Source organism: Electrophorus electricus, chromosome 2 (assembly GCF_041902795.1).
Source record: "Electrophorus electricus isolate QZ-2024a chromosome 2, ASM4190279v1, whole genome shotgun sequence".
NCBI classification, from domain to species: domain Eukaryota; kingdom Metazoa; phylum Chordata; class Actinopteri; order Gymnotiformes; family Gymnotidae; genus Electrophorus; species Electrophorus electricus.
Window position 1 is genome coordinate 39,612,082 of NC_137498.1, and position 24,114 is coordinate 39,636,195.

Here is a 24,114-nt window from a genome sequence, read left to right on the forward strand (position 1 = left end):
AAATGTTTTGCTTCTCCATTTGATTTTCACTCATTAGCTCATCAAGTTCCTTCCTCTCCTTTAGCAATTTCTCTTTTATATTTTCAATCTCTTCTTTTTGACTTTCAAGTTCATCCTTAATCTTCTCTAGATTATATTGTTCTTTCTTTATGTCTTTCAGATTCTTGTCCAGAATGATTTGTTGCTGATTCAGTCCTGCCTCTCTTTCATCAAGAAACATTTGGGTGGTGATGAATTTACTTTTGCAGTCCTGTATTTCATCTTGATCCTTTTTCACTTGCAATCCCACCGTTTCTAATTCTTTCCACTTCTTCTCCATGCCTTCTTTTTCTTTTTCTGTCTCTTCTTTGCATCTCCTAATGTCATTCCTTTCTTTTTCAAGAGCCTCTCTCTCCTGTTCCATTATCATTCTTTCAGTGAGCTCCTTTTCCTTGTTCCCTGTGATTTGCAATTGCAATTCCTCATCTCTCCTCTGTAACTCCAGCCATTTGCTGTTAAGTTCATGTTTTTCATCTTCTAGAAGCAATTTCATGGTCTCAAACTCTTTGTTTTCTTCTACTCTTTCAGCAGCCATCTTCTCTAATTCCTCATTCTTTCTGGCTGTTACCTCTTCAAGAATTTTGTGCTGCTCTTTTTCACTTTCTAGTGTTGTTATTATGTCAGATAAGTGTTGCATGTCCATTCTAGCCTTTCCTAACGCATTCTTCATATCATTAACTTCTCTTTCCACAGATGCCTTTGACTGCTTGAAAGCATTCCTCTCATCTTCTAAATTTTGCCTTTGAAGATCAATATCATATTGCTTAGCTTCCAACTTGGCCTTCATTTGTTCCACCTCATTTTTCAATTTGGTTGTGCTCAATCTCATGCTTTCCTTTTCTGTTTCAATTTCATTCATTATTTGATCGAGCTCCTCTCTTTCCTGATTCATTTTCTCTTTCATCATGTTAATTTCTTCTTGTTTTTCTTCAAGCTCTGCCCTGATCTTATCCAGATCATTGGTGTCCTTTGTAATTTTATTCCACTTTTCCTCCAGAAGTTGCTTTTCTTCATTTAATTCATTCGCTTTTTGGTCCAATAAAACATTGTCAGTTATTATTTTGTCTTTGCCTTTCTCTATTTCTTCTCTCTCTTTTTCTAATTGATCTTTCACCATGTCTAGTTCTTTCCACCTCTTTGCCATTTCTTCCTTTTCTTTTTCAGCCTCTTCCTTCTTTCTCTTGATCAGGATTATTTCTCTTTCAATTGCTTTTCTCTCTTCTTCCATTCCTATTCTGTCAATGTTCTCCTTTTCTTTTTGTTTTAATATGTGCAAATGCAACTCTTCATCTTTCCTCTGTAGCTCCAATCTTTTACGCTCAAGCTCATTTTTCTCTTCCTGAAGAATTCCGATTTTTGTGTCAATGTCTTGTTTTTGCTCTGCTATCTCAGCAGCCATCTTCTCCAGGTCATCATTCTTCCTGTTGGTTGCTTCAACAAGAATCCTGTTTTGTTCTTTTTCTTTTTCAAGTGTGGCCACAATTTCATTCAATTTTTGGATGTCATTCCTGGCCTTTTCCAAATCATTCTTCATAGTGTCAAAATATTTCTGCGTAGATGCCTTTACCTGCTCAAAATCTTTTCTCTCATGCAGTAATCTTTGTTCTTCAAGGCAAACATGATATTGTTGAGCATCCATCTTCACCTTCATTTCTTTTAGCTCATTCTTCATATTGGATGCAATGTCTTTATCCATCAAAATGTTTTGCTTCTCCAGTTGATTTTCAATCATTCGTTGATCAAGTTCCTTCCTCTCCTTTATCAATTTCTCTTTTATATCTTCAATCTCTTCTTTTTGCTTTTCAAGTTCTGCCTTACTCTTCTTAAAATTATTTCGATCAATATTTATTTCCTTCAGATTCTCATCTATAATGATCTGTTTCTGATTCAGTCCAGACTCTCTTTCATCAAGAAGCATTTGGGTGGTGAAGAACCTCCATTTGCATTCCTCTATTTCATCTTGATCTTTTTTCACTTGCAATTCCCCAGTTTCTATTTCTTTCCACTTCTTCTCCATTTCTTCCTTTTCTTTTTCTGTCTCTTCTTTGCATCTCCTAATGTCATTCTTTTCTTTTTCAAGAGCCTCTCTTTCCTGTTCCATTAGCATTCTTTCACTGAGCTCCTTTTCCTTATTCCCTGTGATTTGCAACTGCAATTCCTCTTCTCTCCTTTGTAACTCAAACCATTTACTGTTAAGGTCATGTTTTTCATCTTCTAGAAGCAATTTCATGGTCTCAAACTCTTTGTTTTCTTCTGCTCTTTCAGCAGCCATCTTGTCCAATTCCTCATTCTTTCTGGATATTCCCTCTTCAAGAATCCTGTGTTGCTCTTTTTCATATTCTAGTGTACTTACAATGTCAGATAATTGTTGAATGTCCATTCTAGCCTTTTCTAAAGCATTCTTCAAATCATTAACTTCTCTTTGCATAGATGCCTTTGACTGCTCAAAATCGTTCCTCGCATCTTCTAAATTTTGCCTTTGAAGATTAACATCATATAGGAAAGCTTGCAACTTGGCCTTTATTTGTTCCACCTCATTTTGCAATTTGGTTGTAAGGTCTCTTTTCAATTGAATAATTTCCTTTTCTGTTTCAAAGTCACTTATTATATGATCGAGCTCTTCTCTTTCCTGTTTAATTTTCTCTTTCATCATTTTAATTTCTTCTTGTTTTTCTTCAAGTTCCACCTTGAGTGTATCCAGATTGTTGCTCGCCTTTGTAACTTTATTCATCTTTTCCTCCAGAAGTTTCTTTTCTTCATTTAAGTCATTCTCTTTTTGGTCCAGTAAAACATTGTCAGTTATTATTTTGTCTTTGCCTTTCTCTATTTCTTCTCTCTCTTTTTCTAATTGATCTTTCACCATGTCTAGTTCTTTCCACCTCTTTGCCATTTCTTCCTTTTCTTTTTCAGCCTCTTCCTTCTTTCTCTTGATCAGGGTTATTTCCCTTTCAATTGCTTTTCTCTCTTCTTCCATTCCTATTCTGCCAATGTTCTCCTTTTCTTTTTGTTTTAATATGTGCAAATGCAACTCTTCATCTTTCCTCTGTAGCTCCAATCTTTTACGCTCAAGCTCATTTTTCTCTTCCTGAAGAATGCCGATTTTTGTGTCAATGTCTTGTTTTTGCTCTGCTATCTCAGCAGCCATCTTGTCCAGGTCATCATTCTTCCTGTTTGTTGCCTCAACAATAATCCTGTTTTGTTCTTTTTCTTTTTCAAGTGTGGTTACAATTTCATTCAATTTTTGGATGTCATTTCTGGCCTTTTCCAAATCATTCTTCATAGTGTCAACTTCTTTCTGCGTAGATGCCTTTACCTGCTCAAAATCTTTTCTCTCATGCAGTAATCTTTGTTCTTCAAGGTCAACATGATATTGCTGAGCATCGATGTTTTCCTTCATTTGTTTCAGCTCATTCTTCATTTTGCTTAAAATTTCTTTATCTATTGAAATGCTTTGCTTCTCCATTTGGTTTACACTCATTAGTTCATCAAGTTCCTTCCTCTCCTTTATCAATTTCTGTTTGAAATATTCAAGTTCTTCTTTTTGCTTCTGAAATTCAGCCTTAATGTTTTTTAGATAATTTTGTTCTTTATTTATGTCTTTCATATTCTCATCTATAATGATCTGTTTCTGAGTTAGTCCAGCTTCCCTTTCATCGAGGAACAATTGGGAAGTGATGAACTTCCTTTTGGATTCCTCTATTTCATCTTGGTCTTTCTTCACTTGCAATTCCACAGTTTCTAGTTCTTTCAACTTATTTTTCATGTCCTCTTTTTCTTTTTCTGTCTCTTCTTTGCATCTCCTAATGTCATTCCTTTCTTTTTCAAGAGCCTCTCTCTCATGTTCCATTATCATTCTTTCAGTGAGCTCTTTTTCCTTATTCCCTGTGATTTGCAATTGCAATTCCTCTTCTTTCCTCTGTAACTCCAGCCAATTGCTGTTAAGGTCATGTTTTTCAAGTTCAAGAAGCATTTTCTTGGTCTCAAACTCTTTGTTTTCTTCTGCTCTTTCAGCAGCCATCTTATCAAATTCCTCATTCTTTCTGGATATTATCTCTTCAAGAATTCTGTGTTGCTCTTTTTCACGTTCCAGTGTGGTTGATATGTCAGATAAGTGTTGCATATCTAGTCTTGCCTCTTCCAATGCATTCTTCAAGTCATAAACTTCTTTTTGCATAGTTGCCTTTGACTGCTCGAAAGCATTCCTCTCATCTTCTAAATTTTGCCTTTGAATATCAACATCATATTGCTTAGCTTGCAACATGGACTTCATTTGTTCCACCTCATTTTTCAATTTGGTTGCAAGTTCTGCATTCAATTGAATAATTTCCTTTTCTGTTTCAATTTCAGTCATTATTTGATTGAGCTCCTCTCTTTCCTGATTCATTTTCTCATTCATCATGTTAATTTCTTCTTGTTTTTCTTCAAATTCCTCCCTGATGATATCCAGATTGTTATTCTCCTTTGATATTTCATTCATCTTTTCCTCCAGAAGTTTCTTTTCTTCATTTAATTCATTCTCTTTTTGGTCCAGTAAAACTTTGTCAGTTATTATTTTGTCTTTGCCTTTCTCTATTTCTTCTCTCTCTTTTTCTAATTGATCTTTCACCATGTCTAGTTCTTTCCACCTCTTTGCCATTTCTTCCTTTTCTTTTTCAGCCTCTTCCTTCTTTCTCTTGATCAGGGTTATTTCCCTTTCAATTGCTTTTCTCCCTTCTTCCATTCCTATTCTGTCAATGTTCTCCTTTTCTTTTTGTTTTAATATGTGCAAATGCAACTCTTCATCTTTCTTCTGTAACTCCAATCTTTTACGTTCAAGGTCATTTTTCTCTTCCTGAAGAATGCTAATTGTTGTGTTGATGTCCTGTTTTTGCTCTGCTATCTCAGCAGCCATCTTCTCCAAGTCATCATTCTTTTTGTTTGTTGCCTCAACAAGAATCCTGTTTTGTTCTTTTTCTTTTTCAAGTGCGGCCACAATTTCATTTAATTTTTGGATGTCACTCCTGTACTTTTCCAAATCATTCCTCATAGCATCAAATTCTTTCTGTATAGATGTCTTTACCTGCTCAAAATCCTTTCTTTCATGCAGTAATCTTTGTTCTTCAAGGTCAAAATGATATTGCTGAGCATCCAGATTTGTCTTAATTTGGTTTAACTCATTCTTCATTTTGCTTGCAATGTCATTCTCCATTGAAATGTTTTGCTTCTCCATTTCAATTTCACTCATTATTGTATCAATTTCCTTCCTCTCCTTTATCAATTTCTCTTTGATATTTTCTAGTTCTTCTTTTTTACTTTCAAGTTCAGCCATAAAAGTATTTAGATTATTTTCCTTTTCCTTTATTTCTTTCAAATTATCATCCATAATGATCTGTTTCTGATTCAGTCCAGACTCTCTTTCATCAAGAAACATTTGGGTGGTGATGAACTTGCTGAGGAATTCGTCTATTTCATCTTGATCTTTTTTCACTTGCAATTCCATAGTTTCTAATTCTTTCCACTTCTTCTCCATGTCTTGTTTATCTTTTTCTGTCTCTTCTTTGCGTCTCCTAATGTCATTCTTTTCTTTTTCAAGAGCCTCTCTCTCCTGTTCCATTATCATTCTTTCAGTGAGCTCCTTTTCCTTATTCCCTGTGATTTGCAATTGCAATTCCTCATCTCTCCTCTGTAACTCAAGCCATTTGCTGTTAAGGTCATGTTTTTCAACTTCAAGAAATGCTTTGTTGATCTGAAACTCTTTGTTTTCTTCTGCTCTTTCAGCAGCCATCTTGTCCAATTCCTCATTCTTTCTTGATATTACCTCTTCGAGAATCCTGTGTTGCTCTTTTTCATGTTCTATTATGATTAAAATGTCAGATAAGTGTTGCATGTCCATTCTGGCCTTTTCCAAAGCATTCTTAATATCATTAACTTCTCTTTGCATAGATGAGTTTGACTGTTCAAAAGCATTCCTCTCATCTTCTAAATTTTGCCTTTGAAGATCAACATCATTTTGCTTAGCTTCCAATTTGGCCTTCAATTGTTCCACCTCATTTTTCAGTTTGGTTGTACTCAATCTCATGCCTTCCTTTTCTGTTTCAATTTCAGTCATTATTTGTTTGAGCTCCTCTCTTTCCTGATTCATTTTCTCTTTCATCATGTTAATTTCTTCTTGTTTTTCTTCAAGCTCTGCCCTGATCTTATCCAGATCATTGGTGTCCTTTATAACTTTATTCATCTTTTCCTCCAGAAGTTGCTTTTCTTCATTTAATTCATTCTCTCTTTGGTCCAGTAAAACATTGTCAGTTATTATTTTGTCTTTGCCTTTCTCTATTTCTTCTCTCTCTTTTTCTAATTGATCTTTCACCATGTCTAGTTCTTTCCACCTCTTTGCCATTTCTTCCTTTTCTTTTTCAGCCTCTTCCTTCTTTCTCTTGATCAGGGTTATTTCCCTTTCAATTGCTTTTCTCTCTTCTTCCATTCCTATTCTGTCAATGTTCTCCTTTTCTTTTTGTTTTAATATGTGCAAATGCAACTCTTCATCTTTCCTCTGTAACTCCAATCTTTTACGCTCAAGCTCATTTTTCTCTTCCTGAAGAATGCCGATTTTTGTGTCAATGTCTTGTTTTTGCTCTGCTATCTCAGCAGCCATCTTGTCCAGGTCATCATTCTTCCTGTTTGTTGCCTCAACAAGAATCCTGTTTTGTTCTATTTCTTTTTCAAGTGTCGCCACAATTTCATTCAATTTTTGGATGTCATTTCTGGCCTTTTCCATATCATTCTTCATACTGTCAACTTCTTTCTGCGTAGATGCCTTTACCTGCTCAAAATCTTTTCTCTCATGCAGTAATCTTTGTTCTTCAAGGTCAACATGATATTGCTGAGCATCCATCTTTGCCTTCATTTGTTTTAACTCATTCTTCAGTTTGCTTGCAATGTCTTTATCTATTGAAATGTTTTGCTTCTCCATTTGAATTTCTCTAATTAGGGCATCAAGTTCCTTCCTCTCCTTTAACAATTTCTCTTTTATATTTTCAATCTCTTCTTTTTGACTTTCAAGTTCATCCTTAGTCTTCTCTAGATTATTTTGTTCTTTCTTTATGTCTTTCAGATTCTTGTCCAGAATGATCTTTTTCTGATTCAGTCCTGCCTCTCTTTCATCAAGAAACATTTGGGTGGTGATGAATTTTCTTTTGCAGTCCTCTATTTCATCTTGATCTTTTTTCACTTGCAATCCCACCATTTCTAATTCTTTCCACTTCTTCTCCATGTCCTCTTTTTCTTTTTCTGTCTCTTCTTTGCATTTCCTAATGTCATTCTTTTCTTTTTCAAGAGCCTCTCTCTCCTGTTCCATTATCATTCTTTCACTGAGCACCTTTTCCTTATTCACTGTGATTTCCAATTGCAATTCCTCTTCTCTCCTCTTTATTTCCAGCCATTTGCTGTTAAGATCATGTTTCTCAACTTCAAGAAGCTCTTTCTTGTTCTCAAACTCTTTGTTTTCTTCTGCTCTTTCAGCAGCCATCTTGTCAAATTCCTCAATCTTTTTGGATACTACCCTTTCAAGAATCCTGTGTTGTTCTTTTTCACGTTCTAGTGTAGTTAATATGTCAGATAAGTGTAGCATGTCCATTCTGGCCTTTTCAAAAGAATTCTTCAAATCACCAACCTCTTTTTGTATAGATGCCTTTGACTGTTCTATTGCATTCCTCTCATCTTCTAAATTTTGCCTTTGAAGATCAACATCATACTGCTTAACTTCCAACTTGGCTTTCATTTGTTCTACCTCATTTTTCAATTTGCTTGTAAGATCTGCACTTAATCGAATGCTTTCCTTTTCTGTTTCAATTTCATTCATTATTTGATCGAGCTCCTGTCTTTCCCATTTCATTGTATCTTTCATCATGTTAATTTCTTCTTGCTTTTCTTCAAGTTCCACCTTGATCTTATCCATATTCTTGCACTCGTTTGTAATGTTATTCATCTTTTCCTCCAGATGTTTCTTTTCTTCATTTAATTCATTCTCTTTTTGGAACAATAAAACATTGTCAGTTAATATTTTTTCTTTGCCTTTCTCTATTTCTTCTCTCTCTTTTTCCAGTTGATCTTTCACCATGTCTATTTCTTTCCACTTCTTTGCGATTTCTTCCTTTTCTTTTTCTGCCTCTTCCTTCTTTCTCTTGATCAGGGTTATTTCCCTTTCAATTGCTTTTCTCTCTTCTTCCATTCCCATTCTGTCAATGTTCTCAATTTCTTTTTGTTTTAATATGTGTAAATGCAACTCTTCATCTTTCCTCTGTAACTCCAATCTTTTACATTCCAGGTCATTTTTCTCTTCCTGAATAATGCTAATTGTTGTGTCAATGTCTTGTTTTTGCTCTGCTATCTCAGCAGCCATCTTCTCCAGCTCATCATTCTTTCTGTTTGTTGCCTCCACAAGATTCCTGTTTTCTTCTTTGTCATTTTCAAGTGTGGCTACAATTTCATTCAATTTTTGGACATTACTCCTGGCCTTTTCCAAATCATTCTTGATAGCATCAACTTCTTTCTGCGTAGATGCCTTTACCTGCTCAAAATCTTTACGCTCATGCAGTAATCTTTGTTCTTCAAGGTCAACATGATATTGTTGAGTTTCCATTTTTGCCTTTATTTGTTTTAGCTCATTCTTCATTTTGCTTGCAGTATCTTTATCCAATGAAATGTTTTGCTTCTCCATTTGAATTTCACTCATTAGTACATGAAGTTCCGTCCTCTCCGTTATCAATTTCTCTTTGATATTTTCTACGTCTTCCTTTTGACTTTCAAGCTCAGCCTTAATCTTATATAGATTATTTTGTTCTTTCTTTATTTCTTTTAGATTCTCATCCATAATGATTTGTTTCTGATTCAATGCAGCCTCTCTTTCATCAAGAAAAATTTGGGTGGTCATGAACTTGCTTACGAATTCGTCTATTTCATCTTGATCTTTTTTCACTTGCAATTCCACAGTTTCCAGTTCTTTCCACTTCTTCTCCATGTCTTCTTTTTCTTTTTCTGTCTCTTCTGTGTATCTCCTAAAGTCATTCTTTTCTTTTTCAAGAGCCTCTCTCTCCTGTTCCATTATCATTCTTTTACTAATCTCCTTTTCCTTATTCCCTGTGATTTGCAATTGTAATTCCTCATCTCTCCTCTGTAACTCCAGCCATTTGCTGTTAAGGTCATGTTTTTCATCTTCTAGAAGCAATTTCTTGGTCTCAAACTCTTTGTTTTCTTCTGCTCTTTCAGCAGCCATCTTCTCTAATTCCTCATTCTTTCTGGCTATTACCTCTTCAAGAATTCTGTGCTGCTCTTTTTCACTTTCTAGTGTTGTTATTATGTCAGATAAGTGTTGCATGTCCATTCTGGCCTTTTCTAATGCATTCTTCATATCATTAACTTCTCTTTGCACAGATGCCTTTGACTGTTCAAAAGCATTCCTCTCATCTTCTAAATTTTGCCTTTGAAAATCAACATCATATTGCTTAGCTTCCAACTTGGCCTTCATTTGTTCCACCTCATTTTTCAATTTGCTTGTAAGAGCTGTACTCAATTGAATGCTTTCCTTTTCTGTTTCAATTTCAGTCATTATTTGATCGATCTCCTCTCTTTCCTGATTCATTTTCTCTTTCATCATGTTAATTTCTTCTTGCTTTTCTTCAAGCTCTGCACTGATCTTATCCAGATCATTGGTGTCCTTTATAACTTTATTCATCTTTTCCTCCAGAAGTTGCTTATCTTCATTTAATTCATTCGCTTTTTGGTCCAATAAAATATTGTCAGTTATTATTTTGTCTTTGCCTTTCTCTATTTCTTCTCTCTCTTTTTCTAATTGATCTTTCACCATGTCTAGTTCTTTCCACCTCTTTGCCATTTCTTCCTTTTCTTTTTCAGCCTCTTCCTTCTTTCTCTTGATCAGGGTTATTTCCCTTTCAATTGCTTTTCTCTCTTCTTCCATTCCTATTCTGTCAATGTTCTCCTTTTCTTTTTGTTTTAATATGTGCAAATGCAACTCTTCATCTTTCCTCTGTAACTCCAATCTTTTACGCTCAAGCTCATTTTTCTCTTCCTGAAGAATTCCGATTTTTGTGTCAATGTCTTGTTTTTGCTTTGCTATCTCAGCAGCCATCTTCTCCAGGTCATCATTCTTCCTGTTTGTTGCCTCAACAAGAATCCTGTTTTGTTCTTGTTCTTTTTCAAGTGTGGCTACAATTTCATTAAATTTTTGGATGTCACTCCTGGCCTTTTCCAAATCTTTCTTCATAGTGTCAACTTCTTTCTGCATAGATGCCTTTACCTGCTCAAAATCTTTCCTCTCATGCAGCAATCTTTGTTCTTCAAGGTCAACATGATATTGTTGAGCATCCATCTTCTCCTTCATTTGTTTTAGCTCATTCTTCATTTTGATTGCAATGTCTTTATCCACCGAAATGTTTTCTTTCTCCAATTGATTTTCACTCATTAGTTCATCAAGTTCCTTCCTCTCCTTTATCAATTTCTCTTTGAAATATTCAAGTTCTTCTGTTTGCCTTTCCAATTCAACCTTAGTCTTATTTAGATTATTCTGTTCTTCCTTTATTTCTTTCAAATTATTGTCCATAATGATCTGTTTCTGATTCAGTCCTGCCTCTCTGTCATCAAGAAACAATTGGGCGGTGATACAATTGCTTATAAATTCCTGTATTTCATCTTGATCTTTTTTCACATGCAATTCCACAGTTTCTAGTTCTTTCCTCTTCTTTTCCATTACTTCTTTTTCTTTTTCTGTCTCTTCCTTGCATCTCCTAATGTCATTCTTTTCTTTTTCAAGAGCCTCTCTCTCCTGTTCCATCATAATTCTTAGCCTGAGCTCCTTTTCCTTATTTCCTGTGATTTGTAAATGCAATTCCTCTTCTCTTCTCTGTAACTCCAACCATTTGCTGTTAAGGTCATGTTTTTCAACTTCAAGAAGCAATTTCTGCATCTCAAACTGTTTGTTTTCTTCTGCTCTTTCAGCAGCCATCTTGTCCAATTCCTCATTCTTTCTGGATATTACCTCTTCAAGAATCCTGTGTTGCTCTATTTCATGTTCTAGTGTGATTAATATGTCAGATAATTGTTGCATGTCCATTCCAGCCTTTTCCAAAGCATCCTTGAAGGCATTAACTTCTCTTTGCATAGATGCCTTTGACTGCTCAAAAGCAATGCTCTCAACTTCTAAATTTTGCCTTTGAAGATCAACATCATACTGCTTAACTTCCAACTTGGCTTTCATTTGTTCCACCTCATTTTTCAATTTGCTTGTAAGATCTGCACTTAATCGAATGCTTTCCTTTTCTGTTTCAATTTCATTCATTATTTGATCGAGCTCCTGTCTTTCCCATTTCATTGTCTCTTTCATCATGTTAATTTCTTCTTGCTTTTCTTCAAGTTCCACCTTGATCTTATCCATATTGTTGCTCTCGTTTGTAATTTTATTCATCTTTTCCTCCAGAAGTTGCTTTTCTTCATTTAATTCATTCTCTTTTTGGAACAATAAAATATTGTCAGTTAATATTTTGTCTTTGCCTTTCTCTATTTCTTCTCTCTCTTTTTCTAATTGATCTTTCACCATGTCTAGTTCTTTCCACCTCTTTGCCATTTCTTCCTTTTCTTTTTCAGCCTCTTCATTCTTTCTCTTGATCAGGGTTATTTCCCTATCAATTGCTTTTCTCTCTTCTTCCATTCCTATTCTGTCAATGTTCTCCTTTTCTTTTTGTTTTAATATGTGCAAATGCAACTCTTCATCTTTCCTCTGTAGCTCCAATCTTTTACGCTCAAGCTCATTTTTCTCTTCCTGAAGAATTCCGATTTTTGTGTCAATGTCTTCTTTTTGCTCTGCTATCTCAGCAGCCATCTTCTCCAGGTCATCATTCTTCCTGTTTGTTGCCTCAACAAGAATCCTGTTTTGTTCTTTTTCTTTTTCAAGTGTCGCTACAATTTCATTCAATTTTTGGATGTCATTTCTGGCCTTTTCCAAATCATTCCTCATAGCCTCAAATTCATCCTGCATAGATGCCTTTACCTGCTCAAAATATTTCCTCTCATGCAGCAACCTTTGTTCTTCAAGGTCAACATGATATTGTTGAGCATCCATCTTCTCCTTCATTTTTTTTTGGTCATTCTTCATTTTGCTTGCAATGTCTTTCTCCATTGAAATGTTTTGCTTCTCCATTTGAATTTCACTCATAATTGCATCAAGTTCCTTCCTCTCCATTATCAATTTCTCTTTGAAATGTTCTACTTCTTCTTTTTGACTTTCAAGTTCAGCCTTAAGGTTATCTAGATTTTTTTGTTCTTTCTTTATTTCTATTAGATTCTCATCCAGAATAATCTGTGTCTGATTCAGTCCAGCCTCTCTTTGATCAAGTAACAACTGAATGCTCGTGAACTTCCTTTTGCATTCCATTATTTCATCTTGATCTTTTTTCACTTGCAATTTGACAGTTCCTAGTTCTTTCCACTTCTTCTCCATGCCTTCTTTTTCTTTTTCTGTCTCTTCTTTGCATCTCCTAATGTCATTCTTTTCTTTTTCAAGAGCCTCTCTCTCCTGTTCCATTATCATTCTTTCAGTGAGCTCCTTCTCCTTATTCCCTGTGATTTGCAATTGCAATTCTTCATCTCTCCTCTGCATCTCCAGCCATTTGCTGTTAAGGTCATGTTTTTCAACTTCAAGAAGTGCTTTGTTTGTCTCAAATTCTTTATTTTCTTCTGCTCTTTCAGCAGCCATCTTGTCCAATTCCTCATTCTTTCTTGATATTACCTCTTCAAGAATTCTGTGTTGCTCTTTTTCATATTCTATTATGGTTAATATGTCAGATAAGTGTTGCATGTCCATTCTGGCCCTTTCCAAAGCTATCTTCAAATCATTAACTTCTCTTTGCATAGATGCCTTTGACTGCTCAAAAGCATTCCTCTCAACTTCTAAATTTTGCCTTTGAAGATCAATATCATACTGCTTAGCTTCCAACTTGGCCTTCATTTGTTCAACCTCATTTTTCAATTTTGTTGTAACGTCTGTATTCAATCTCATGCTTTCCTTTTCCGTTTTAATTTCATTCATTATTTGTTCAAGCTCCTCTCTTTCCTGCGTCATTTTATCTTTCAGCGTATTAATTTCTTCTTGCTTTTCTTCAAGTTTCACCCTGATCTTATCCAGATTGTTGCTCTCCTTTGTAATTTTATTCAGCTTTTCCTCAAAACTTTTCTTTTCTTCATTTAATTCATTCTCTTTTTGGTCCAATAAAACATTGTCAGTTATTATTTTGTCTTTGCCTTTCTCTATTTCTTCTCTCTCTTTTTCTAATTGATCTTTCACCATGTCTAGTTCTTTCCACCTCTTTGCCATTTCTTCCTTTTCTTTTTCAGCCTCTTCATTCTTTCTCTTGATCAGGATTATTTCTCTTTCAATTGCTTTTCTCGCTTCTTCCATTCCTATTCTGTCAATGTTCTCCTTTTCTTTTTGTTTTAATATGTGCAAATGCAACTCTTCATCTTTCCTCTGTAACTCCAATCTTTTACGCTCAAGCTCATTTTTCTCTTCCTGAAGAATGCCGATTTTTGTGTCAATGTCTTGTTTTTGCTCTGCTATCTCAGCAGCCATCTTCTCCAGGTCATCATTCTTCCTGTTTGTTGCCTCAACAAGAATCCTGTTTTGTTCTTGTTCTTTTTCAAGTGTGGCCACAATTTGATTCAATTTTTGGATGTTACTCCTGGCCATTTCCAAATCATTCTTCATAGTCTCAACTTCTTTCTGCGTAGATGCCTTTACCTGCTCAAAATCTTTTCTCTCATGCAGTAATCTTTCTTTTTCAAGGTGAACATGATATTGTTGAGCATCCATCTTCCCCTTCATTTCTTTTAGCTCACTCTTCATTTTGCTTGCAAACTCTTTATCAATTGAAAGGTTTTGCTTCTCCATCTGAATTTCCCTCATCAGTTGATCAAGTTCCTTCCTCTCCTTCAGCAATTTCTCTTTGATATTTTCAAGTTCATATTTTTGACTTTCAATTTCAGCATTAAACTTATGTATATTATTTTGTTCTTTCTTTATTTCTTTCAGATTCTCATCCATAATTATCTCCTTCTGATTTAGTCCAGCCTCTCTTTCATCAAGAAACATTTGAGTGGTGATGAAATTGCTTTTGGATTCCTCTATTTCATCTTGGTCTTTCTTCACTTGCAATTCCACAGTTTCTAGTTCTTTCCACTTCTTTTTCATGTCTTCTTTTTCTTTTAATGTCTCTTCTTTGCATCTCCTAATGTCATTCCTTTCTTTTTCAAGAACCTCTCTCTCTTGTTCCATTATCATTCTTTCAGTGAGCTCCTTTTCCTTAGTCCCTGTGATTTGCAATTGCAATTCCTCATCTCTCCTCTGTAACGCCAGCCATTTGCTGTTAAGGTCAAGTTTTTCAACTTCAAGAAGTGCTTTCATGGTCTCAAACTCTTTGTTTTCTTCTGCTCTTTCAGTAGCCATCTTATCCAATTCCTCATTCTGTCTGGATATTACCTCTTCAAGAATCCTGTGTTGCTCTTTGTCACGTTCTAGTATGGTTAATATGTCAGATAAGTGTTGCATGTCCATTCTAGCCTTTTCCAGAGCATTCTTCAAGTCATTAACTTCTCTTTGCATAGATGCCTTTGAATGTTCGAAAGCATTCCTTTCAACTTCTAAATTTTGCCTTTGAAGATCAACATCATACTTCGTAGCTTCCAACTTGGCTTTCATTTGTTCCAGCTCATTTTTAACATTGGTTGTCATTTCTGTTCTCAATCTCATGCTTTCCTTTTCTGTTTCAATTTCATTCATTATTTGATGGAGCTCCTCTCTTTCCTGATTCATTTTCTCTTTCATCATATTAATTTCATCTTGTTTTTCTTCAATTTCCAAACTAATTTTATACAGATTATTGCTCTCCTTTGTTATTTCATTCATTTTTTCCTCCAGAAGTTTCTTTTCTTCATTTAATTCATTCTCTTTTTGGTCCAATAAAACATTGTCAGTTATTATTTTGTCTTTGCCTTTCTCTATTACTTCTCTCTCTTTTTCCAGTTGATCTTTCACCATGTCTAGTTCTTTCCACCTCTTTGCCATTTCTTCCTTTTCTTTTTCAGCCTCTTCCTTCTTTCTCTTGATCAGGGTTATTTCTCTTTCAATTGCTTTTCTCTCTTCTTCCATTCCTATTCTTTCAATGTTCTCCTTTTCTTTTTGTTTTAATATGTGCAAATGCAACTCTTCATCTTTCCTCTGTATCTCCAATCTTTTACACTCAATCTCATTTTTCTCTTCCTGAAGAATGCCGATTTTTGTGTCAATGTCTTGTTTTTGCTCTGCCATCTCAGCAGCCATCTTCTCCAGGTCATCATTCTTCCTGTTTGTTGCCTCAACAAGAATCCTGTTTTGTTCTTGTTCTTTTTCAAGTGTGGCCACAATTTGATTCAATTTTTGGATGTTACTCCTGGCCTTTTCCAAATCATTCTTCATAGTGTCAACTTCTTTCTGCGTATTTGCCTTTAGCTGCTCAAAATCTTTTCTCTCATGCAGTAATCTTTCTTCTTCAAGGTCAACATAATATTGCTGAGCCTCCATCTTCATCTTCATTTGTTTTAGCTCATTCTTCATTTTCCTTGCAATGTCTTTATCCATTAAAATGTTTTGCTTCTCTATTTGATTTTCACTCATTAGGTCATCAAGTTCCTTCCTCTCCTTTATCAATTTCTCTTTTATATTTTCAATCTCTTCTTTTTGACTTTCAAGTTCATCCTTAATCTTATCTAGATTATTTTGTTCTTTATTTATTTCTTTCAGATTCTCATCCATAATGATCTGTTTCTGATGCAGTCCAGCCTCTCTTTCATCAAGAAACATTTGGGTGGTGATGAACTTGCTTTTGTCTTCCTCTATTTCATCTTGATCTTTTTTCACTTGCAATTCCACAGTTTCTAGTTCTTTCCACTTCTTCTCCATTTCTTCCTTTTCTTTTTCTGTCTCTTCTTTGCATCTCCTAATGTCATTCTTTTCTTTTTCAAGAGCCTCTCTCTCCTGTTCCATTATCATTCTTTCAGTGAGCTCCTTTTCCTTATTCCCTGTGATTTGCAATTGCAATTCTTCATCTCTCCTCTGCATCTCCAGCCATTTGCTGTTAAGGTCATGTTTTTCAACTGCAAGAAGCAATTTCTTGGTCTCAAACTCTTTGTTTTCTTCTGCTCTTTCAGCAGCCATCTTGTCAAATTCCTCAATCTTTCTGGATATTACCTCTTCAAGAATCCTATGTTGCTCTTTTTCATGTTCTAGTGTGGTTAATATGTCAGATAAGTGTTGCATGTCTTTTCTGGCCTTTTCCAAAGCATTCTTCAAATCATTAACTTCTCTTTGTATAGATGCCTTTGACTGCTCTATAGCATTCCTCTCATCTTCTAAATTTTGCCTTTGAAGATCAACATCATATTGCTTAGCTTCCAATTTGGCCTTCATTTGTTCCACCTCATTTTTCAATTTGGTTGTACTCAATCTCATGCCTTCCTTTTCTGTTTCAATTTCATTCATTATTTGATCGAGCTCCTCTCTTTCCTGATTCATTTTCTCTTTCATCATGTTAATTTCTTCTTGTTTTTCTTCAAGCTCTGCCCTGATCTTATCCAGATCATTGGTGTCCTTTGTAATTTTATTCCACTTTTCCTCCAGAAGTTTCTTTTCTTCATTTAATTCATTCTCTTTTTGGTTCAGTAAAACTTTGTCAGTTATTATTTTGTCTTTGCCTTTCTCTATTTCTTCTCTCTCTTTTTCTAATTGATCTTTCACCATGTCTAGTTCTTTCCACCTCTTTGCCATTTCTTCCTTTTCTTTTTCTGCCTCTTCCTTCTTTCTCTTGATCAGGGTTATTTCCCTTTCAATTGCTTTTCTCTCTTCTTCCATTCCTATTCTGTCAATGTTCTCCTTTTCTTTTTGTTTTAATATGTGCAAATGCAACTCTTCATCTTTCCTCTGTAGCTCCAATCTTTTATGCTCAAGCTCATTTTTCTCTTCCTGAAGAATTCCGATTTTTGTGTCAATGTCTTGTTTTTGCTCTGCTATCTCAGCAGCCATCTTCTCCAGGTCATCATTCTTCCTGTTGGTTGCTTCAACAAGAATCCTGTTTTGTTCTTTTTCTTTTTCAAGTGTGGCCACAATTTCATTCAATTTTTGGATGTCATTCCTGTCCTTTTCCAAATCATTCTTCATAGTCTCAACTTCTTTCTGCGTAGAAGCCTTTACCTGCTCAAAATCTTTTCTCTCATGCAGTAATCTTTCTTCTTCAAGGTGAACATGATATTGCTGAGCATCCATCTTCCCCTTCATTTCTTTTAGCTCACTCTTCATTTTGCTTGCAATGTCTTTATCCATTGAAATGTTTTGCTTCTCCATTTGATTTTCACTCATTAGTTCATCAAGTTCCTTCCTCTCCTTTATCAGTTTCTCTTTGATATTTTCAATATCTTCTTTTTGACTTTTAAGTTCAGCATGAAACTTATCTAGATTATTTTTTTCTTTATTTATTTCTTTAAGATTCTCGTCCAGAATGATCTGTGTCTGATTCAGTCCTGCCTCTCTTTCATCAAGAAACATTTGGGTGGTGATGAACTTGCTTTTACATTCCACTATTTCATCTTGATCTTTTTTCACTTGCAATTCCACATTTTCAAGTTCTTTCCACTTCTTCTCCATTTCTTCTTTTTCTTTTTCTGTCTCTTCTTTGCATCTCCTAATGTCATTCCTTTCTTTTTCAAGCGCCTCTCTCTCCTGTTCCATTATCATTCTTTCAGTGAGCTCCTTTTCCTTATTCCCTGTGATTTGCAATTGCAATTCCTCATCTCTCCTCTGTAACTCCAGCCATTTGATGTCAAGATCATGTTTTTCAACTTCAAGAAGCGCTTTCTTGTTCTCAAACTCTTTGTTTTCTTCTGCTCTTTCAGCAGCCATCTTTTCCAATTCCTCATTCTTTCTGGATATTACCTCTTCAAGAATAATGTGTTGCTCTTTTTCACATTCTAGTGTGTTTACTATTTCAGATAAGTGTTGCATGTCCATTCTGGCCTTTTCCAGTGCATTCTTCAAATCATTAACTTCTCTCTGAATAGATGCCTTTGAGTGCTCGAAAGCATTCCTCTCATCCTTTAAATTTTGCCACTGAAGATCAACATCATATTGCTTAGCTTCCAACTTGGTCTTCGTTTGTTCCAGCTCATTTTTCAATCTGGTTGTAATTTCTCTACTCAGTCTCATGCTTTCCTTTTCTGTTTCAATTTCATTCATTATTTGATCGAGCTTCTCTCTTTCCTGATTCATTTTCTCTTTCATCATGTTAATTCCTTCTTGTTTTTCTTCAAGCTCTGCCCTGATCTTATCCCGATCATTGGTGTCCTTTGTAATTTTATTCCACTTTTCTTCCAGAAGTTTCTTTTCTTCATTTAATTCATTCTCTTTTTGGTCCAATAAAACATTGTCAGTTATTATTTTGTCTTTGCCTTTCTCTATTTCTTCTCTCTCTCTTTCTAATTGATCTTTCACCATGTCTAGTTCTTTCCACCTCTTTGCCATTTCTTCCTTTTCTTTTTCAGCCTCTTCCTTCTTTCTCTTGATCAGGGTTATTTCCCTTTCAATTGCTTTTCTCTCTTCTTCCATTCCTATTCTGTCAATGTTCTCCTTTTCTTTTTGTTTTAATATGTGCAAATGCAACTCTTCATCTTTCCTCTGTAACTCCAATCTTTTACGCTCAAGCTCATTTTTCTCTTCCTGAAGAATTCCGATTTTTGTGTCAATGTCTTCTTTTTGCTCTGCTATCTCAGCAGCCATCTTCTCCAGGTCATCATTCTTTCTGTTTGTTGCTTCAACAAGAATCCTGTGTTGTTCTTTTTCTTTTTCAAATGTAATTTTTTGTTTCCTCGTTTCATTCCTGAATTCCTCTAATTTTTCCTTTTCTATCAGATTCCTTTCCTTTATTTTATACTCTAATTCCTGCTTTTCAACTCTAATGCCTTCCTTCTCTTTTTCCAACAATTTCTTTTTTCGTAATATCTCTGCATTGATTTGTTCAAGGATACTTTGCTTTCTGTCAATTTCTTCATTAATCTTTCTAACCTTTTTTCTATCATATTTCTGCCTTTCTAAGGTTTGTTCTTTCCTCTGTATTTCTGAAGTAATCAAATCCAGGTACTTTTCTGTTCTCCAAATATTTCCCACTTCTTTTATCTTTCCAAGATTCTCTCTGATTTTTTCTATCTCTTGAATCAACCACTGTATTTCAGTTGTCACATTGTCTCTGTCCTCTGTATCAATTTTGTTCACATCCATCCTTTGTTCCATGTTAGTTTTAAAATTCAGGATCATGTCAGTGATTTCCACAACCTCTAAAATCAGTCTCTGAATCTCTACCCTTGTTTCTGCCTGATCTTCTAGATCTCTATCCTTTTCAATTAAGAGTTCAAATTCATTTCTTGTGCTTCTCATTTCGTCTCTCATCTCTTTTAATTCATAGCTCTTTCTTTCCATCAACTCTTTATCCCTTTCTAGTCCTTCTCTGGCTTTTTCTATCTCAATCTTAATCCTCTCCATCTCATCTTTTTTTCTCATAACCTGTCTCATCTTCTGATCAAGCTCTCTCTTCTCCACATTAATCTCAGTGCTCATAAGTTCCAGCTCTGCCATCTCATGTCTTATTTTCTGAATATGGTCTTTATCAAACATGTATTTCTCCAACTCAGCTTCTTGTATTTCCTTCTGGATTAGATCCGTGGCTTCTTTTCTCCTTCTAGACTCCTCAGCAAGACTATCAATATTCTTTCTCTCTCTTTGAAGTTTTGCTGCCATCTTGTCTAGTTTTAGTCTTTCCTGTCTTTCTTGATTTAACTTCTCAATGTCCTCAGATTTTCTTTTTAGCTGGGATTTTATCTGCTCTAGTAGTTTCTTATCATGTTCAATCATTTGTTTTTGGAGTTCTAAATCATTTTCTAGCTTGATCTTCTGTTGTTGTACAACTTCAAATTCCAATTTTACACTTTCCAGTTTTTCCCTTTCGTTCTTCAATTCCTCCATTAGGCTACCATGTATTTTTTGTCTTTCCACTGCAATTTTAGATTTTAGCTCCTCAAGATCATCTTTCTCTCTCCTACTAATATCCTGGATATTTTTCAGTTGTTTTTCTTGCTCACTTATGTCATATTTTATTTTTTCTAGCTCCCCCTTCTTAGTACTGGTAGTTTTTTGTGCCTCTTCAATTTCCCTTTGCTGTTGTTGCAGTTTGCTGTGTAATCTCTCCAGTTTTTCTTTATTAAGTTTTAGTTTATGTTGATCATCTTCCATAGTCTGTCTTTGTGTTTTGATATCAAGCCTGATTTTACTTAGTTTTTCTTTCTCTTCCTCTAATTCCATCCTTTCTTTTTCTCTGTCTTTTAAATGTTGAGCATAAATATCTTCCCATGCCTTGTTTATTTCTAACTTTGCAATTTCCAATGCTTTATTTTGCTTATGCTCTTTGATATCTTCTCTGCCCTCTTTGTCCTGGATGTTTATGATTATTTGTTGTTGTTGCTGAATTGCAGCTTGTTTGAGCTGAAGCTCATCTTCTCTCAGCTTTAAGTCTTTTTTCAGCTGAACTAAATTATATTTTTCCTCAATAATTTCTTCATGCAACCTTTCTAGAGCTTCCCTATCTTTCTCAAGTTCTTTCTTGATCATCGTGGTCTTATCTTCGTTATATGTCTCTTGTGATTTTATCTCATCTATACCACCCCAGTCTTCAGTTTGTACTTGCATATCAGATTTCAGTGCCATCACTATTTTGTACCTATGGAAGTAGTCTCTTTCATTCTTCTGGCTTTCTCTATTTATTTTCATGTTGGCAAGTTCTTGTTTCATTTGATTCAGTTGTTCCTTCTCTCTTATTATGATGTCCACATTATTTTCTTTAGCCTCTCTCTGTGTCTTTAATTTTTCTTCCATATTTATTAGACTCATTTTCTTCTTTTCAATCACCTTTTCTTCCTCTCTCAATTTGGCCATTTCTTCTTTGAGTTCATCTTTAACTGTCTGAATATCTTCATTTTTCCTTACTAGTTCATGTTCCTCTTTTAATAGCCCTTCTTTATATTGCTCAAGTTCTTGTCTTTCTTGCACTATATCAGACATCATAGCTTCATTATCTGAATACGTTCCAGTCTCTGTCTTCTCCAGATGGTCATCCTCTAGTGAAACCTAAGGTAAATGTTTGCTTGATTACATTTTTATTTTTACAAATCATAATATTTAATTTTTTCTTCTAATTTTCCCTATTTTTTCTTCTAATTATTTCACCATATCCTACCATAGGTATACATTGCCCTGCTTACACATTACTATAGAATCTGTGATGTATGGCATTCATTTTAATAATGTACCATTGTACATGAATAACTCATCATAAATCATGCAAGAATGGTTTGCTGTATAAAAACATTTTCCCATTAACAAAAGCAATGAAATATTACCATTCATAACATCACTGAAAAGTCACTAAACAACTGTCAAAAATTTATAAACTATTCACCTTGATCTGCCCTTGCAAAGTTACTTCTTTTTTCTTGCCCATCTCTTCCTTTGTCTTCATCAGTTCTGTCTTCTCACTCATCCATACAATATCTTCCAGTCCTTTCTCCAGCTCGTCTCTTTGTCGCTGTATCTTGGCACTCATGACTTCCAGCTCTCCCTGTTTTCTTATCATTTTTTCTTCCTTGTATTTTAGATATCTAATTTTTCGTTGCACTCCAGACTTCAACATTCTTATCTCTTCCTTTTCCCTCCTGACAACCTCCTTGTTTTGCTCCATTTCTTTTTTAAGCCTTTGAAGTGCATCTTGGATGTGTTCAATTTCCACAACAAGTCTCTGCAACTCAGCATTCATTAGCTCTTTGTCTGCTGCTTCTACTTGATTTTCCCTCATCCCATTTTCTATGTGAAACTTTGTATTCCACACCATTTCTCTGGTTTTCTCAATCTGATCAATAAGGTTGATGATCTTTGCATTTATCTCTTCTTTTCCTTCTGGATCTAGTTCTCTCTCGTCTACACTGATCTCTAATTCCTCTCTTGCTCTCTGGATCTCAGCCTTAACACTTTCCATTTCATATCTGTCTTTATCAACCCTTTTCCTTTCCATTTCTTCTTTTGCTTGTTGAAGCTCCTCTATCTTTCTTTCTATTTCATCTTTTTGTTTCATTTCCTGTTTCATTCTTTGTTCATGTTCTTTTTTCTTCCTGTCCATCTCTTTCTTCATGATCTCTATATCTTCCATTTCTCTCTTTGCCCTCCACATTTTTTCATCCAATTTCTCTCGGTGTTGTTGTATTTCATCTTTGATACGTTGCATCTTTTCCATCTCAATTTTTGCTAGTTGCATTTTATTTTCAATTTCCTCTTTCTGACATAACACTTCAGCCCTCATCTGCTCAACTTCATTCCTCTCACTCTTAGTTTCTGTAATTTTGTTCTCAACCTCCTCTTTTTGTCTCTGCAGGTCCTTCCTCAGTTGCTCAAGTTTATCCATTTCCTCCTTTACCTTCTCTATTTTGGCTTCTACATCATCCCTCTGTCTCATTAATTCCACTTTCATAATTTGAATGTTCATCATCTCATTCTTCATTTCCATCACCTTTTTATTCATCTCCTTTTTTTCTATAAAAAATGTCTCTCTCTCCTCTTGTTCTCTCCTTTCTGCCTCATCCCAAAGTGTCTCTATTTCTTGTCTTAGTCCATTAAGTTCATTCTTGACTTTTTCATATGGTTCTATTTCTGTTTCCAACCAAATCTTCTCTAAATTTTCTCTTTCAAGATCAATTTCTTCCTTCATTTGTCTTATTATATCTTCTATCTGTCTGGTCTGTTCTAGTCTTTTTGTGATATCTTCTCTTTGCTCCTGAATCCTAATCATCATCTGCTCTAGTTTCTCTTTGTCTTGACTTATAACCTGTCTGCTTTTGTCTATAGCAGCTTTCTCCCTCTCTAGCTCGACCCATAGCCGATCAAGCTCTTCTCTTTCTCTCTGTTGTGCAGCCTTTTGCTCTAGATCATTTTTCAAGGTTTCTTTACATCTTTGCTCTAAGAGCTCTTTCTCTTTCAGCATATCAGATTTTATCTGAGTTATCTTGTCCTTCTCAAGCTTTATCTCTCTTTTGCTCTTGTCAATCTCTTCCTTTGCATTCTGAAATTCAGATTGCATGTTTATCAGTTCTTCTTTCTCTCTTTGTATTGTTGACCTCTTTTCCAATTCCTCCTTCTCTATTTCATGCCATCTTTGCTCCATCTCCTCTTTCACTCTGTTTATGGTAGAGTTTATCTGTTCTAGATGCTCTGTCTGTCTCTTGATGTCCTCACTCCTCCTTTCTATATCTTTCCTCTCCTCTTTTATCTCAGCTTTGATTTGCTCTGTCCTTTCTTTAGCCTGTTTTGTCTCCTCAACCTTTTTTTCTATTTCCTGCATTTGCACCTGTAGGTCAGTCTTAGTTTGCTCTATTCGTTCTGTCTCATGCCTTATTGCATCACGATTGCCTTCCATCTTTTGCTTGGCCTGCACAATTTCATTCTTAATCATTTCTAAGTTTTGTCGCTCTCTAATAATTTCATTAGACTTGTTTTCCAGTAAATTTCTCTCCATCTGCAGGTCAGCTCTTACTTGCTCAATCCTTTCTTTTTCTTGTTTTATCTCCTCCCTTTCTTGATGCATCCTGTCACTGGCATGTTCTAGATCTTTCCTCAATTGCACCACCAACTTCTCTAGCTGTCTTTTGTCCTCTGTCATTCTGGATATTTTGTCCTTCTGTCGGTGGATTCTTTCCCTCATCCTGCCAATCTCACTTCTCTCATATTTTGTTCCTTCCCAGAGTTTCTCAATCTGTTCTATAGCCCGAATTGTCTCCAGTCTTCTTCTCTTCAGCGACTCTTTCTTTATCTGTCTGTCATCCTTTTGTTCACTCTTCTCATCCTCCTTTTTTTTCTCTCCAGAAGATTGATCCACTTCTGTCTGTGTATGCTTGCTGTTTCGTTGTCTCCATTCTGTT

General features: G+C 35.2%; 1 protein-coding gene across 1 annotated transcript in view; it reads right to left on the bottom strand.

The window, feature by feature from the left end:
- Positions 1-24,114, bottom strand: part of LOC113580985 (uncharacterized) — a 47,782-nt gene that overhangs the window by 18,721 nt on the left and 4,947 nt on the right. Inside the window, exons 4-5 of the mRNA XM_035529504.2 lie at positions 21,609-24,109; positions 1-21,277 (exon numbers count right to left, since the gene is read on the bottom strand). The exon at positions 1-21,277 is cut by the window's left edge and continues 18,721 nt beyond it. Coding sequence (XP_035385397.2) covers positions 1-21,277; positions 21,609-24,109 — 23,778 coding nt within the window. The remainder of the gene's footprint in view (positions 21,278-21,608; positions 24,110-24,114) is intronic.